The sequence below is a fragment of the Balaenoptera ricei genome, chromosome X (genome assembly GCF_028023285.1).
Source record: "Balaenoptera ricei isolate mBalRic1 chromosome X, mBalRic1.hap2, whole genome shotgun sequence".
Lineage (NCBI taxonomy): Eukaryota > Metazoa > Chordata > Mammalia > Artiodactyla > Balaenopteridae > Balaenoptera > Balaenoptera ricei.
This window is the reverse complement of record NC_082660.1, coordinates 28252138-28268587: the sequence shown is the minus strand read 5'-3', so window position 1 is coordinate 28268587 and position 16450 is coordinate 28252138. Positions and strand designations below refer to the sequence as shown.

The following is a 16450-nucleotide window of genomic DNA, read 5'->3' as shown; positions in this document are numbered from 1 at the left end:
AGGAAGGCTCTGGGACTACTAAAGGCGCCACTGGGAAGAGGTGGAAAGCTTCCATGTCTGGCAGACGTGTGCTTGTGGCAAGTTATACCACTTGCAAGGGAGATGTGGCCATTGCTGGGAGGCCCTTTAGGACAAAGAGTGCCTTTCTGAGAGGCCGAGTCTCAGAGGCGAAGGAACGGTGGGTGGATGTGTTGGCTAGGGCGAGGCAGTGGGTGTGTGGGCTTCGCTGTCCTCTAAGGGTGTGAGAACTACTGTCTAACCTAATCGCTGAGGACTTGATGCCCTCAACTTTGTAACAGTGTATGTTGTATTTTGCTTGTATCTCATGAGGCAGGATGAATGAGACTATCTGGTACTGTAACTCTTTAGAGTTTGTATTTCCTTCAGTCCAGTGACAGGCAAACAGAGCGGCCCAGCTCTCTAAGCCAAGATGGAAAGAAGCAGCCTATTTACTTGTCTTGGGCTCACGTGAGCTGTTAAACTGGAAAGTGAACTTTAATTTTGGAGACACTGTTCATAGGGACCTGAAATCGACAAATTTTGGCAGATGAGGACAACTAAAACCAATGAAACAGGAGTTTGCCAGAGAAATACAACCAGCTATGATGAACTCAATGATTACCAGGTAAGATGATAAATGAATCACTCTTTAGCTGGAAAAAACTCATTTCTTTGCCACTTTGGAACCAAAAACTCAAGTGGTTTTTGAGGTTATTATATCAGTGTGGCTCAGGAAAGAGAGCACTGGACCAGGAGACAGGGCAGTTGTGCTTTCATGTTATACCACCACTAAATAGCTACATGACCTGCAAAGGGTCCCTGTTCTCTCATTTGCAGCTAGGTCTAAGTGATGGAAGATCCTTTACAGCATTAGGGTTCTGTGACCTAGAGCTCTATATAGGCAAGCAAAAGCTTGGCCCTTGACAGTGCCAATTCAATAAATTATCTGGGAAAAAAAATTTTTAACACAACTGGCCTGGTATGGAGGGGCTTGTGGAACGTTCTCTTCCTTGGCCATAGGCTGGTAGTTGTTGAGAAGGAAGTGCTGGGTCACTTTGGTTCAGGTATGGGTTTCACACTGGCCAGACACAGAGGAGCGTAGAGCAGAGAGCTGTGTGCTCAGTATTCTTACAGACAGTGCAAGTGGAAGACAAGTGACCTGGACTGGAGTTATGTGTCATCTTCACGAACACCACAAAAACAAGAGAAAAAAGAATGCCACCTGAGTGGGTCCAGAGGGCCAACATGCCGCAGCCTATCTTACCTGAAAGGGAGGTAGAGTGAAGTCAAAATCATGGCCAGTGGCTCTGGAATCTACATCCTGAACATGGCATTCCGCCACCTAGATTATTTACATCACTGGTAATGGATATTTCGACAACAGAGTATGCTACTGAATGCCTCTTACATGTTTACACTGTTTAGACCATGAAAGCTGTGAGGACAGTTCAAGGAAATTGACCAACAATCACTTTGACACAGGACTCATCTAAACCTTGGTGAATGCAACTCTAAAAGAAGTTTGAGGTACTTCACTTAGATGTAGGGATAAAATGAAGGTAGGATATTAGAAAATTGTTAACAAAATATCAAATCGTACATGGGTATTTCTTTTAAAAATCTGCAGTAACAGAAATATCACTGTTACAATTTTCCATTAGTCTGTGATTGGATTAACATGTTTCCCCCATTGGACACTGGCACGACCCTATTTGTGCTCCACTGTTCCCCTAGCACACCTAGCACATCGTAGGCACTCTGAGTTTGCTGAATGACTGGTTTTGATTATACTTAGCCTTTTTTTAAGTGAGTCTTATTTATACAAATAAGGGAAAGACTGAAAAAAAATCAATGTTTCAACACAGGAGTGCTGGTAAATTTCAGAGCCAAGATGACGTGAGTTAAGGAACCACCACCACCACCAACTGATGGTTCCCCCTATCTATAGTCAAATTACCTAAGAAAGAAAAAAAAAGTAGCCCTTGAATGATGAACTTGAAAAATTTAAACTCTAAGGAGATGGCAATTACCACATTATGCTTCCACCCTTTACACTAGTAGCATATCAATTTTAGATGACTGGGTTATTTTTTTCTCCCTTATGAATGATGCAAAGCCAAATTCAGGTAGATATTCTATTTAAACTACTAGGAATTAAAGGGAGATACTTGTAATAACCTAACACTCTCAGACAATTATTTAAGGGAGATTTCAAAAGTGAAGTGCTCTGATTTCTAACAACCTCCCGCCTCCCCAAGCTGTTCCTTATTCTAGTCTTTCTCTCCCCAGTAAAGGGCATCCCTGTCCATCCAGGAGCTCCAGCAAAAACCCCAAGCCTCATCTGTGACCCACCCCTTCCCCCACCCTACTACTCTCTCTGCTACCCTGACATCCAATCCATCAGCAAGTTCTGGCCCTTTCTCCCCACCTCCACTGCTACCACTGTCAATCAAGTCATCGTCCTCTCTCTCAGGACTTCCACGGCGGCCTCCACACTGGTCTCCTTGTGTCCATACTTATGCCTTTACTGTTCACTCTCCACACTGTTCCACACAGCAGGCAGGAAGTTGTTTTTAAACTGCAAGTCAGATCCTGTCACCCCCTATGGCCTTGCTTAAAGTCTTCTCATGGTTCCCTGTGATACTAAGAATAACATCCAAACTCCTAACTGTGGCCGACAAGGCCCCATCCACTTCTCAGATTTCAGTTCCTTCTGAAACCCCTTACCCACCCACCCTCACCTGTCACCCTTCTTCCACTGTATTTTTGACATGCTGGCCTTCTTTCTGATCCAGGAATGGGCCAAAATTATTCCCACCTCAGGCCCTTTGCATGTGCTGCTTTCTTTTCCTGAAACATTTTCCCCCCAGATATTTGCATGGCTGGCCCCTTTTGGCCTTTGACACTGCAGCAAAAGTGTCACCTCCTCAGAGAGGACTTCTCTGGCCTTCCAATCTAAAGGAAGCCTCTCTATGCACACTGTAGCATATCACTGGGTTTTACTTTCTGTATGGAACTTTATCTGCATCTGAAATTAGCTGGTACTTATCTGCTCTTATTGTTGGTCTCACCCCCACCAAAATAAAAGCTTCATGAGAACAGGGACCTAATCTTCCTGTTTATTGTTGTATCCTCAGTTCTCAAAGAAATGCTTGCCACTGCATGGGCACTCAAGTATGTGCTGAATGAATGAATTTAATTGAGATAATCATATATAGAGTAAAATAGTAAAAATACCTTTTATGTTGGAAATATCAATATTGAGCTGGCCAAGTTTCTCACACGTTTTCTCTATACACTCATAGACAGAATGCAGAATTTCCTTAGGGTCCTGCTCCACCCATCTTCAAACAAAAGAATGTATTTCGTTAGTCCACAAGAGAGCAAGACAGATATAATTTATTTCTCTAGAGATGTTCACTTATGAGGGAGTGGCTGCATAAATTGAAGAAAATCAGATAAGCAAAGCATACCCAATATTCTAAAGAAATGATTTAAAGAAGAGCCTATTTACTTTACATTTTTTATTATTCTTCATACAGTAATTAATCATTTGAAAGGAGGTAAGTAATACCAGGCCGCAAATAGCAAATATTCTACGTATTTTTAAATTATTTTTCAAATCCAATAAGCAACTGGTTCCCCAATTCTTTATATTCTGTGGGTGTGATGAATTCTGATGTACTATCTTTATGTTTCACTAGTCATTAGTCATTTTTAAACAGACTAGATATAGATATTATTCTTTTGATACATTGATTTCATTTACTTACTTATATATTTGTGTATTTATTTATTTATGAAGTAAAACAAATTCTAAAAAGTCAAATAAGTATACTAATCTCTTTTGTCATTTTATTTCCTAAAATGTTTTGTTAGAATTTAGGGAAAAAATTTACATTCCTTCCAATAACTATTTCATGTAGACAAGTGATTGGTCCCAGTTTTCAGACCCAATCCCAGTGCAATTGTGGTTAAGGTACAAGGATCTCAGAAGGATGAATGGCTCATAATAAATGAAAAGGAAGAATACCTGGGAGAAACAAATGGCATACTTTTTCTACGCAAAAGTAGAAATGACACAAGTTAAAAGAATCCTATGCTAGAATCTGGAAGTAGCAAGGGAATTCCAAATGCCTTTCTTCTCTGCCTTCCTCAGGCCTGCCTGGCTTTCCTGAGCTTTGAGTTCTGTCTCTAAATTCTCTTTTTCCAAAACCCAATCTCCTTCCACATATTTCTAATTTTTGTCCCTCCAAGTCTAGCTGTTCTCTCTCTAAATTGCACTGGGATCAGGCCTGTGGACGGTCATTCTAATGCTGCTAACATATCAATAGCTTTTATTATTAAACAAAGGAATTCTCTAAAACCTAGGAGAAAATTTTTAATGGAAAATTTGGTAAGACACTGGTTTCCCTCTCTTTCTTAAATTGAAGTAAATTTTACGATGAAATGAACAGATTGAAAGCACACAATTTGTTGAGTTTTAACAAATGTATATACCAATCTAACTAACACCCCAGTCAAGATATAGAATACTTCCATTGCTCCAGAAAAGTTCTTTCATGCCTCTTTCAAGTCAATCCCACACTCCACAGGCAACCACTTTCCGGATTTCCATCATCCTAATTAGTTTAGCCTCTTCTTGAATTTCAGATAGAGCCACGCAGGATGTATTCTTTTGTGGCCAGCTTTTTTCACTCTCCAGGATATCAAAGAGATTCAACCATGTCATTGCATGTATCAGGTCACTTTTGAAAAACTGTCAAACAGTATTTCATTGCTATCGTTCTACTGATGACAGACATTTGAGGGGTTTCCAGTTTGGGCTAGTATGAACAAAGCTACTATAAACATTCATGTAGATAAGTCTTTCTATAGGCATATGCTTTCATTTCTCTTGGATAAATTCCTAAGAGTGGAATGTTGCAGATGTATGACTAATTTTATAAGAAACTGCCACACAGTTTTTCAAAGTGGTTGTATTATAAATATCAAATTTTAAATAAAATACTGTATAATATATGTATATGTACTATATAATACATATATATAAGTAGTAATATCACAATTACTATATATGAACATTATTCCCCAAAAGGATGATTTTAGTATTAGATAAGATATATGAATGTTTTTTTAAAAACATATCTTTATTTAAGGAAAAAACCCTTACATGCAAATCAGCAAAGCAGCAGTTTGGCAATGATGGAGACACAGAACTAAATGATTTCAAAGTCAACGTGGAATTTCTGATATCTAATACTCCTTTGCTTTATTACTTCATTATCGCTTCCTTTTGTCACTGAATTCCTAAGCCATCAATCATCCACATGTTTTTGCTGAGCTACCAAGTTACTGCTTCTTTTTTTGACTAATACCTATCCCTCACGTCTTCTCAGGAGGGTGTTTGGTTAAGTTTACTTTACAAAAGCACAGGGCAGGCGGGGTGAGATGGACTAATAAACATGATGTACCTTTACATATGAAATTGGGAAACATACCCTTCTCTTGGAAACTCTTGTTTTATTTCCACTTGATGATGACTAAGTAGTTCGGCTGTTTTTGAATTGAAAACCTGAAAAATATATTGCAATATTAGGGTAAAAATGCAGGTAGAGAGCAGAGATGTTTAAAAGTTATTCAGCAACTGAAGTTCTTATTCACTGATAGAAAAATCATTTCAGATGAAATGCCTTACAAGATGTTCTACTTTCTCTTCAGATAGAATCATGTAAGTTATAATGTAGCTTCAGAAATAATAACTTCTCTTTAGATAAATGAAAATCTATTAAAGATAAAGCTAAAGAGGCAATTCCTCATTCTTTAAAACAAATGGTTCCAGGTGTAGGAAATTTAATACATCAACCAATTAATAGTATGGATTTCTTTTAGAGAATAGGAAAACCAAAAATAAAAGAGAGCTGGCCAGGGCTTCCCTGGTGGTGCAGTGGTTGAGAATCCGCCTGCCAATGCAGGGGACACGGGTTCGAGCCCTGGTCTGGGAAGATCCCACATGCCGCAGAACAACTGGGCCCGTGAACCACAATTACTGAGCCTGCGCGTCTGTAGCCTATGCTCCGCAACAAGAGAGGCTGCGATAGTGAGAGGCCCGCGCACCGCGATGAAGAGTGGCCCCCGCTCGCCGCAACTAGAGAAAGCCCTGGCACAGAAACGAAGACCCAACACAGCCAAAAATAAATAAATAAATAAATAAATTAAAAAAAAAAAAAAAAAAGATAACTTCTTTAAAAAAAAAAAAAAAAAAAGAGAGCTGGCCAAATGCTGATAGTGATAGTATAAGGTTCCATTCTGCATCCACCTTGGATGTGGAGACAGGAGTCATAGATGCCCAGGCAGGAAAGTATACTGTGTAAATTCCTTTGAAGGGAAGTGTAACAATGCGTCTAGCTCTTAGGAGAGGTAAGTAGAGCCATATCAGCAGGGGGAGAAGAGTACCGTGGCATCAAGCTGAGTGCTCTCTGTGACATGCTTGTCATGAATTGCTGACCCTTGATGATAAAACATTAAAACCAATGAATGAAAGCTACCAAAGAAGAAGTGCAGTACAAGCCTCCACAAATTTAAAACCACTAAAACAACACTTCTTAAAAACTTAGCAACCTTTTTTTCAGATATATTTATTTCTCACCTGGGTGTACCTATATTTAAGTATCAAATTACTTAGTCTTTCAGAGTAAGGATTCATATTTTAATTAAAACTAACTTCCAAAATCACTATAATTGCAGCAGTAAAGTCACATTCAATTAAGAAAGTGTTTCCAGGCCTAGGTTTCCTGTGGGAGAAAATTACTTGCTGAATGCAGACTAACAAAGAAAGTAATAAGGGAAAACACACAGTGGGTGGGGTTGCTGCTCCCCTCCCTCCCCACCACACACATCATTTTTGGGGGAGGAAGTAATAAACATAATGAAAGCAAGAAGGCAAATCCTCAAGTCCTTTGAGGAGATAAAATATCTTGCAGGGCAAAGGTTAACTTGATACATCATAAATAAAAGGCACTTGGCTGACGCCCATGTAATAGCCCAGTAATTTACAACTTAGCATTGGGTAGGTCTCTAGGATGTCCATTCCAATTGTCCCATTTTATTTGCTGAAGCATCTCTAGGGCCTAGAATAGTGCCTGGCATAGGGTTTGATAATCAATAAATATTTGTTGAATATCTAAAAAACTGTGGTCTATCAGGTACTTATTAGAAAAAATTACTAAATAAAATGGGAAATGGGGACTTCCCTGGTGGTGCAGTGGTTAAGAATCCACCTGCCAATGCAGGAGACACGGGTTTGAGCCCTGGTCCGGGAAGATCCCACATGCCGCGGAGCAACTAAGCCCGTGAGCCACAACTACTGAGCCTGCGCTCTAGAGCCCGCGAGCCACAACTACTGAGGCCGCGTGCCACAATTACTGAAGCCCGCACACCTAGAGCCGGTGCTCCCAACAAGAGAAGGCACCGCAATGAGAAGCCCGTGCACCGCAACGAAGAGTAGCCCCCGCTCGCCGCAACTAGAGAAAGCCCGCGCAGCAATGAAGACCCAACAGAGCCAAAAATAAAATAAATAAAATAAATAAATTTTTAAAAAAAATCACCAGTTCTGTATTCATCTCTAAGCCCAAATCCTGTCTCAGTTCCAGATTTTGTTTTTGGTGGGGGAGGGCAATTAAAAACTGAAGAAACAACTTCACATAGGAAAGGAATTCATCACAGTGCAGGCGCATAGCATAAACCCAAAAGATGTTACCACTACTGCTGCTACTACTACTACTGCTACTTATTATTATTATTATTACTACTACTGCTACTATTACTACTTCTATTATAAGAGGAGAATTAGAATTAGAAGTCATTAGCTCTATATTTACCATTGTGCTTAAATCATGGTCAATTGCAGATTTGGAGGAGGGGGACAGTTAAAAAGCTGAAGAAACAAAGAAAATTACTTCTATAAAAATTGTTTCAAAAGGACTTTCTGAAACAACACATGCCTTCTGTCTCAGCAGAAGGGGAGTAGTGGAGAGACGAAGACAAAATGCAGTCCTTACTAAGTAACTGTCTTTCACGCTTGCCTCACTCACCCTATGACTAACTCAGCCATCCCATCATAAACATGCATTCACTTCCCTCCCCACGTGGTTTCCCCATTAGCCTACTCATGCCATACTCAACTTTACTGTGTGATAAGTAAGATATTCTTCAGGAATATAAACTCTGTCTCTAAAACACTATGTAAATTTGCAGGACCTAAAATAAAAATACTAGCTACAAACATGTTACATTGCAAACTTGACCACAGAAGGCATAATGGCATCTTCCAACAAGCCACAGAAGTAAACACAGCAAATGGCATTATATTTTTCCTAAAAAAGGAAATTATATTAAATAGCATATTCATACATCTAACATAGCTATAGTTGCCAAATTCAACTTTTTCCAAGACCCCGCAAGTTCTCCCTTTCTAGTCTTTCAGTCCAAGAGTTGTAGTCAACACATCAAGCCCTGGAGGCCTCTCTCTGCTGATGTCTATTCATGTAATGAGCACCGACCAGACGCCAGATGCTGTATTAGGCTTTGGAGAGGGGAAAAAAAGACACCATTCTGCCCCTCAAGGAACTCAAAACTGAAGGCTCTGAACATTTACGCTTATGAGACAAGAGGACAAGAGAGTGTGGCAGCTCTCTGATGAGAACATGTTCTTGTCAAGGAACTCAAAACTGAAGGCTCTGAACATTTACGCTTATGAGACAAGAGGACAAGAGAGTGTGGCAGCTCTCTGATGAGAACATGTTCTTGCCATGTCTGTAATGTGATGGGCAAGAAAACTAACCAACTTAGTGGGGGCGGGGAACACAAAAGAATCACGGTTACATTTATTATAAGAGGGGCCTCATTTGAGCTATGAGCCAAATTAGTTTTACCAAATTTACTGTTCATTAGTTCCTGGCCCTTAATGGGTGCCTAATACTTATGTGCTGGATACATAAATGAAAGAAAGAAAGCGGAAATCTATCCCTTAACCTTGAGATCTCTAAGTATGATGAGACAACCGGGGTCAAGGCAATGTTTCCTGCCAAAATAAGCACGGAGCTACAATTCAAGTCATTCTTCATAGATGCTGGCTATTGGAACAAAATGGTTACGCAACCATTAGCCATGGTGACTACACCTAAGCCCTGCCCAGGCCCTGCTTAATCTGAGTCACAAGATGATCCAAACCAGCAGTACTTTTTCAAAGGCAACAATTTTTTACATATTGTGAAACCTGTGTCTAAGTACGTTTTTCTTGGTGAAGATTCATCTGTGACCATAATCAGAACTGGTAAATGGCCTTCCCCAGCCTCCCATCTTCCCTTCACAGTGCAGTCAGCCCTCCATATCCACGGTTCCGTTTCTGTAGATTCGACCAGCCGCAGATCAAAAATATTTTTTAAAAAATTCCAGAAAGTTCCAAAAAGCCAAACTTGAATTTGCCCTGTGCCTAGCAACTATTTACATGGCATCTACGTTGTATTTACAACTACTTACATAGTATTTACATTGTGTTAGGTTTAAATAATCTAGAGATGATTTGAAGTATATGGAAGGATGTGCATGGGTTTTATGCAAATAATGCACCATTTTATTATATAAGGGACATGAGCATCCTAGGATTTTAGTATCCAGGGGGGTCCTGGAACCAGTCTCCTAGATACCGAGGTTTGACTGTACTCAGGTTTAGCTCGGGAGCCTAAGGCAGGAGGTGTTAGGAGGATAGTCTTCTGACTGTGACAGACCTGGACTTGAATCCCAGTTCCACGTTCCTCTGTAACCTTGGGCACACTCTTCAGCACGGTCTAATCATCTGGGTAAAGGAGCTTAATAATACTACCTACATCATATTTATTATGAGGATTAAATGAGATAATGCTGGAAAAGTCCTCAATGCAGTGCCTGACACATTTCAAGTCACAACACATTCTAAGCCTTTGTTTTTTGGGGTTTTTTTAACAGTCAACTTAATGGGGAAAAAATAAAGTTACCAAATTAAAGAAGGAAGTTGACTGTTCAAGCTGAAGCTTTTGTCTTATGAAGAAATGGCTCCTCCTTTAAACCTGTTACACTAATTCTCTTTCCAAGAAGTTCCTACTCTGCAATCTGGGTAAACACATGCCAAGCCCAGTTCACTTTCCTATCAGACAAGTTGGAAATTTTCCTTTGGTACAAAACACATGCATAGGGTCCCAAGATTTAAGTCTTTGACAACTAGAGGAAGAAACGAACATGTTCTAAAATTGCAGGTCCAAACGTAAAATAGATAGCTACTGGGAAGCAGCCGCATAGCACAAGGAGATCAGCTCGGTGCTTTGTGACCACCTAGAGGGGTGGGATAGGGAGGGTGGGAGGGAGGGAGATGCAAGAGGGAAGAGATATGGGAACATATGTATATGTATAACTGATTCACTTTGTTATAAAGCAGAAACTAACACACCATTTAAAAAAAAAAAGAAAAAAAAAGAAATTAAGTAATCAAACATACCTAAATCAGAGAGTTTTAACATTTTTTGACAAGATAAAAAAGAAAACCAGATTTAAAACTCAGTTGACCTATAAAAATCTATTCAACAAATATGTATAAAGTGCTCCCTGTAGATACAACAGGTGTTCATTTGTCATGTTGACCAAGATATTTTAAGGAATACAAAGATGAACAAGTCTTAAAAAGGAGGTTCCTGCTTTCAAGTACAGCAGATATACAATAACACGAAGTAGGTGCTAAGAGCTATTAACAGATAAAAAAGAATGCTATAGGAAGGGGGGGAAATTCTGACTAAGGGTTTGAGGAAGACTTCTACCAAGAGATGGCAGTTGAGTACAATTTGGAGGTAGAGTACAATTTGGAGGTAAAATTTGGAGTAAAATTTGGAGGTAGAGCACAATTTCAAGAAGCAGATATGGGAAATTTTCACAGGGAGGAGGCATTTCCCTTGGATGAAAGAACATGGATAAAGAAATCTTGTGTCCCTTATGGGAGAAAGCCAATATAGCTAGCATAGAAAAAGGGAAAAGAAAGCTTAGCAAGGTTATTGGTCTTGTGAATGTTGAATGAGATATGACAATTTAATGAATAATGGTCAGGAAATTATTTTAATACCTTTCACTCTATAAGCTTCCTTATGACAGTTCTTATCTGCTGTATTCTTTCCTGAGAAGGTAAGCAAATATTTTTGAGTCATAATTACAACGTGGAACAATATGACTAGAACAACTCCTTGGGAATCACCTTGTGACTGAAGCACTTATTCAGCAAATCTATTATCTGTATTTTGTAGGGAGTGCTTTAGCAAACCTCTTTCCTTATAACCAAGGGAAAAAAAAAAAACCCTTTCTAAACCATTCCCAAGTTTTTCTCTACTTCACACAGGTAGCCTTTTATCTACCTCTGAAGCTTTCTTGCATAGTTGTTTCTCAAGCAGCAGGAAACTTTATTGATCAACTTTTAAACATCATTGTATAAGCAGGATGGGAACCTTCTGAATGTGTACCTTAGCTTACTCACTGAGATCAAGCCACAGTAAACAGCACCCAACTTTTTTAAAGGCTCATGACACTGAACAACTGATTGTGATGATACGAAGTTTTCATTCCTTCCCCACCAATGCAGAAAGATGCCTCTTGGGAAACAAGATCTGAGGGACCAGGAACAACCTGCAGTAGATAAAGAAGATTGCTGGGCTATAGGGACAGCAACAGTGAAAAGTCAAAAGGAAGAAAGGCACAGTCAGGCTGGCAACTAAAAAGGCAGCCTACAGAGTTATGAAATATTTTACCCACTTTCATAGAGGGCAAAGGCTGCATAAACTTGAGAACAACTGCCATGTTTGGTTTGGCCCCTACAATCCATTAGGAACTAGGTGCCAACATTTAAGAACAGGAAGATTTTACTGAAAACTCTAGACTACCAGCTTTTCTTAAAGAATTTGAAGATCTGGCAGCACGGGGCTAGTGTTCCTGCCTGGCAGCTATAGGTTTCCCCTTAGCCTGAGTCTGCTCTCCAGTCTGCCCTCCTCCCTCTACCTGCCTGGCCCCTGCAGGCATTTGTGTGGGCAATTCTTGAATACGGCTTCAAAACTCAACCCACAGTTAGCTCACTGTCTTAATGGTCTTTCTTAATTTGGGAAGATGGCAGTGATGATTGTGTATTTTATTAATCAAATCCAGTTAGGCTAAGTTTCTTACTTATGATTCAGGATTACTTTATAGACACTTATATGAAAATAAGACATAGTGAAACCTGCCCTGGGTGATCAGAAGGTAAACAATGTAAGAGACGGTAGAATTATGTCTTGGCAGCTCAAACCAGGGTAAGTCATTAAATAAGAACCAAGCTAAAACTGGACTGAAGGCTTTTGACTTTAGACAAGAGAGATGAGTATCAACATGAAGGTACAAATGCAGGTTTTGGTCAAGTGGTCAACTAAACAGAGCTCTGAAAAATATACATATACTGTATGTACAATGTATACATACAGTATATATACATACTAAATAATGCATGAAAACATGATTTGAGACAAAGAAGTGAAGAGGGAGCTAAGTAGTCATTAAATATTTACATCAACTTGCCAGATTAGTCAAATGTCCACTGAAAGCATGGGCTCTTAAACAACAATAGTTTTTTAAAATTACTTTTAAATTATCTTACTGAAGTCAGTGCTAGATCACTTTAAGAGCAAGTTTCCTAATTGCCCAAAACAAATTAATTAGCAGAAAGTCACTTAAATAGCACTCCATTATGGCAAAACTCTGCTGTCAGACATGGTAAATAAAAAGAGAAGTAGAATTTCCCTGTCGCTTTATGCTGTGAAGCGCAGAGAGGACAGTCATCTTTGCAATGGGCAAAGTATCAGAACTGAAATTTACGAATCTTCGAAATTAAATAAAGATTCTGGTAAAAGCAGTGTAGTGTGACTTTTTCCTAATGTGCTCTGCCACTCGCCGCCCCGCCCCCCACCTTAGCATTCTACCTTCTGCAATGTCTGTGGGAGAGAATGACAAGGCATCATCACGCTAATACTATATTCGTTCCACCGCTCCAAAGGACGCTGTTAGGCTACCACAGCCGTGACACAGCTTCCCCCATCCAAGGACGTCCTGCTCCCGGCAGGCCAAATGCTTCTGGGGAAGACTGCAGCAGCGGTCAATGTGGCCACCTGTCCCTGGCTGCAGGCGGGCTGCTCTGCACGGACGCTCGACGAGTCCTAGCTCCCTTCGGGGGAGGAGTCCCCCCATTAGAAGGCGGCCTGGTTCCTCCTTCAAGGCCAGGGCTGCTCAGCTCAGCCGCGGGGGGTCTCGAGAGGCCGCGTTCCCCCAGGCCCGGGCGGGGCAGCTCCAGCGTGGCAAGTCCCGCTCCGGGGCTCTTGGCCTCCTTCTCTTGCCTGGCGGCCGGGGCCCCGGGCCGTGGGAAGAACGGGATGGGGACGCGACACCCAGCCCCGGCGTTCCAAGGCTCCCGCCCCGGTTCATCACCTCCTCAGGGGCACCCCGGGCTCACCAAAAAGCGCGTCGAGCTGGTGCCCTGGTCCACTGCTCCCACCAATGGCCCCAAAACTGCTTTCTTCGCGGCTGCCATGAAACCAGCTTGGGGTCGGCGGGCGGTCGCGGCCCGTTTCCCTGGTGACGGCGGCGGGCGGGGAAGGGGCGGGATGCGAGTCGGGAGGTCCGGGTGGCCGGCAGCAGTAGATGGCTCGGATCGCGCTCGGGCGGCCCCTTTACCGGCGCGGAGCCTTCTCACCCCGCCCCTCCAGCCCAGGTCCCGCCCCCACCAGCATTCCCCAGGACTCCGGGGGTGGGGCGGAGGGGGGGCCGCTGTCTGCCTGGCCGACCAATTACCGAAAGCGGAAAGAGAAGGAACATTCAGACAATCTGAGGTAGCTAGACGTCACGGGGGCGGGGCCTGGGCGCGGCGGAGGCGGTGGCCCGCGCGGCAGGTCACGTGGGCACGGCGACCAGGCGGCCAAGCCGGCCAGGCCGGCCTGCCGCAGGTCCGGGGCTGAGGCAGGTGGTGCCCACGGTCAGGAAGCGTCTCTGGCCCGCGGAAAGGGCACAACCCTACCAGCGCCCTGGGGCTTCCGCTCGAGGATGGGTCCCAAAGTGCAGAACTGCTTGTTCCTCTGGTGGGCTGTGCAGAGCAAGACGTGAGTCACTCTTTGGACCGACCCTACCGGGCCTTCCCGCGCTTCCCACGCCCCGCCCACTTCCTGGTTCCTCGTCCAAGAAAAGAATAATCCCCTCTACTGGGACTGACCCTATGTAGTGTCACCTTCAGGAGCAGCGCAAATCCTTCGCCTTTGGAGGCTTTTCAGGGATAATGAACGAGGAAGTTCTTTCGGATTAGCGTTTAAGGGAAGCGTTCAAAATCAACCTTCTGGGGCTTCCCTGGTGGCGCAGTGGTTGAGAATCCGCCTGCCAATGCAGGGGACACGGGTTCGAGCCCTGGTCTGGGAAGATCCCACATGCCGCGGAGCAACTAGGCCCGTGAGCCACAATTACTGAGCCTGCGCGTCTGGAGCCTGTGCTCCACAACAAGAGAGGCCGCGATAATGAGAGGCCCGCGCACCGCGATGAGGAGTGGCCCCCACTTGCCGCAACTAGAGAAAGCCCTCACACAGAAATGAAGACCCAACACAGCCATAAATAAATAAATAAATAAATAAATAAATAAAATAAAATAAAAATCAACCTTCTGGGGTCATCAGTAGACTATCCGGAAAGAAGTCGCCGGGTTCCTCCCTGTCCTGATGCGCCCTTGCTCCTCGCTTGACCTCAGTCTGATGTCCCCTCCCTCACACGCCCTTTTCCTCTCCCTCCGGTAAATGATGTGGACAGCAAAAGGAGAAAAGAGTCCTGCTTATTTGACCTTGAATTTACCTTGCTGGATTCTCTTAGATCCTATGTTCCAGGAGTTTTCAAACTCTGGACCGAGACCCAATGTGAGAAATAGCTTACAAAACAACCCCGGGCCTGTGTGCTGGTGTGTGTGTGGTGGTGGTGGGGCGTGTGCGTGCGCGCGCGGGCGCGCATTTATTTATAATTTATATAGTTACATATATATAAATACATTTTATACATTTTTACATATATTTTAAACGTTTCCAAAACAATATCCTTCAATGCTATGCATTCTGTATCTTTTTTATTCTATTGCATATCATTTTTTTAAAAATGCTGGTTGAAAAATCACTAAATTGATTTTGTAAACCAGCATGCTCAATCAATTTCAAAAGCATTGTACTATTCCCACTCTCGCATTTTTTTCCACCCCATTTCCCCAATCTCTCACGGTTCTGGAACATCATTTCTATTTTTCCCCCCTCTCGCCTTCCTCTACACCACCTCACTTACTCATCTCTGTGTTTATAGTTTTACAACTCTTGCTCTGGAAGCAAATTTTCCTATACTCTGTCTAGAAATCGAATTCTAGTGTTCCAGATGAGGCCTACTTGTAGAGATGCTGGACTTGGTAACTACTGATAAACTGGCTTGCTTTAGGATAGGAGTGCAGATGAATCAGTATTCCTGAATTTCCTGGAAGAGGAAGAGACACAGACAGGCATACAGGCACATGTAAAGGCACTAGGCTAACTTGCCCCTAAACACTCTGAAAAACTTAATTGACTGAAATAGATAAGGATTTCCTTGACGCTAACAGGCAGTAAAAAGAAAGCCACCAGGCTTCCCTGGTGGCGCAGTGGTTAAGAATCTGCCTGCCAAGGGGACTTCCCTGGTGGCGCAGTGGATAAGAATCCGCCTGCCAAGGGGACTTCCCTGGTGGCGCAGTGGTTGAGAATCCGCCTGCCAATGCAGGGCACACGGGTTCGAGCCCTGGTCTGGGAGGATCCCACATGCCGCGGAGCAACTAGGCCCGTGAGCCACAATGACTGAGCCTGCGCGTCTGGAGCCTCTGCTCCACAACAAGAGAGGCCGCAATAGTGAGAGGCCCGCGCACCGCGATGAAGAGTAGTGTCCGCTCGCCGCAACTAGAGAAAGCCCTCGCACAGAAACAAAGACCCAACACAGCCATGAATAGATAAATAAATAAATTTAAAAAAAAAAAAAAGAATCCACCTGCCAATGCAGGGGACACGGGTTCGAGCCCTGGTCCGGGAAGATCCCACATGCTGCGGAGCAACAAAGCCCGTGCACCACAACTACTGAGCCTGCACTCTACAGCCCGCGAGCCACCACTACTGAGCCCGCGTACCACAACTACTGAAGCCCGTGCGCCTAGAGCCTGTGCTCCACAACAAGAGAAGCCACTGCAATAAGAAGCCCATGCGCCACAACTAGAGAAAGCCCGCACGCAGCAACAAAGACCCAATGCAGCCAAAAATTTAAAAAATAAATAAAATAAATAAATTTATTTTTTAAAAAGTTAAAAAAAAAGCCACCAAACCTA

The 16450-nt window shown here is 42.8% G+C and overlaps 1 protein-coding gene across 8 annotated transcripts in view; it reads right to left on the bottom strand.

Annotated features, from left to right (window-relative positions):
- GK (glycerol kinase) overlaps positions 1–13803 on the bottom strand; it is a 68177-nt gene extending 54374 nt beyond the window's left edge. For 7 of the 8 annotated variants that reach the window (XM_059910756.1, XM_059910757.1, XM_059910762.1 and 4 more), the window contains exons 1-3: positions 13547–13803; positions 5502–5575; positions 3238–3344 (exon numbers count right to left, since the gene is read on the bottom strand). In XM_059910756.1, the coding sequence (XP_059766739.1) occupies positions 3238–3344; positions 5502–5575; positions 13547–13624 (259 nt within the window). In that variant the 5' untranslated portion in view covers positions 13625–13803. The remainder of the gene's footprint in view (positions 1–3237; positions 3345–5501; positions 5576–13546) is intronic. The other variant, XM_059910763.1, reaches the window with a different exon arrangement.
- Between the last annotated feature and the right edge of the window lie 2647 nt (positions 13804–16450).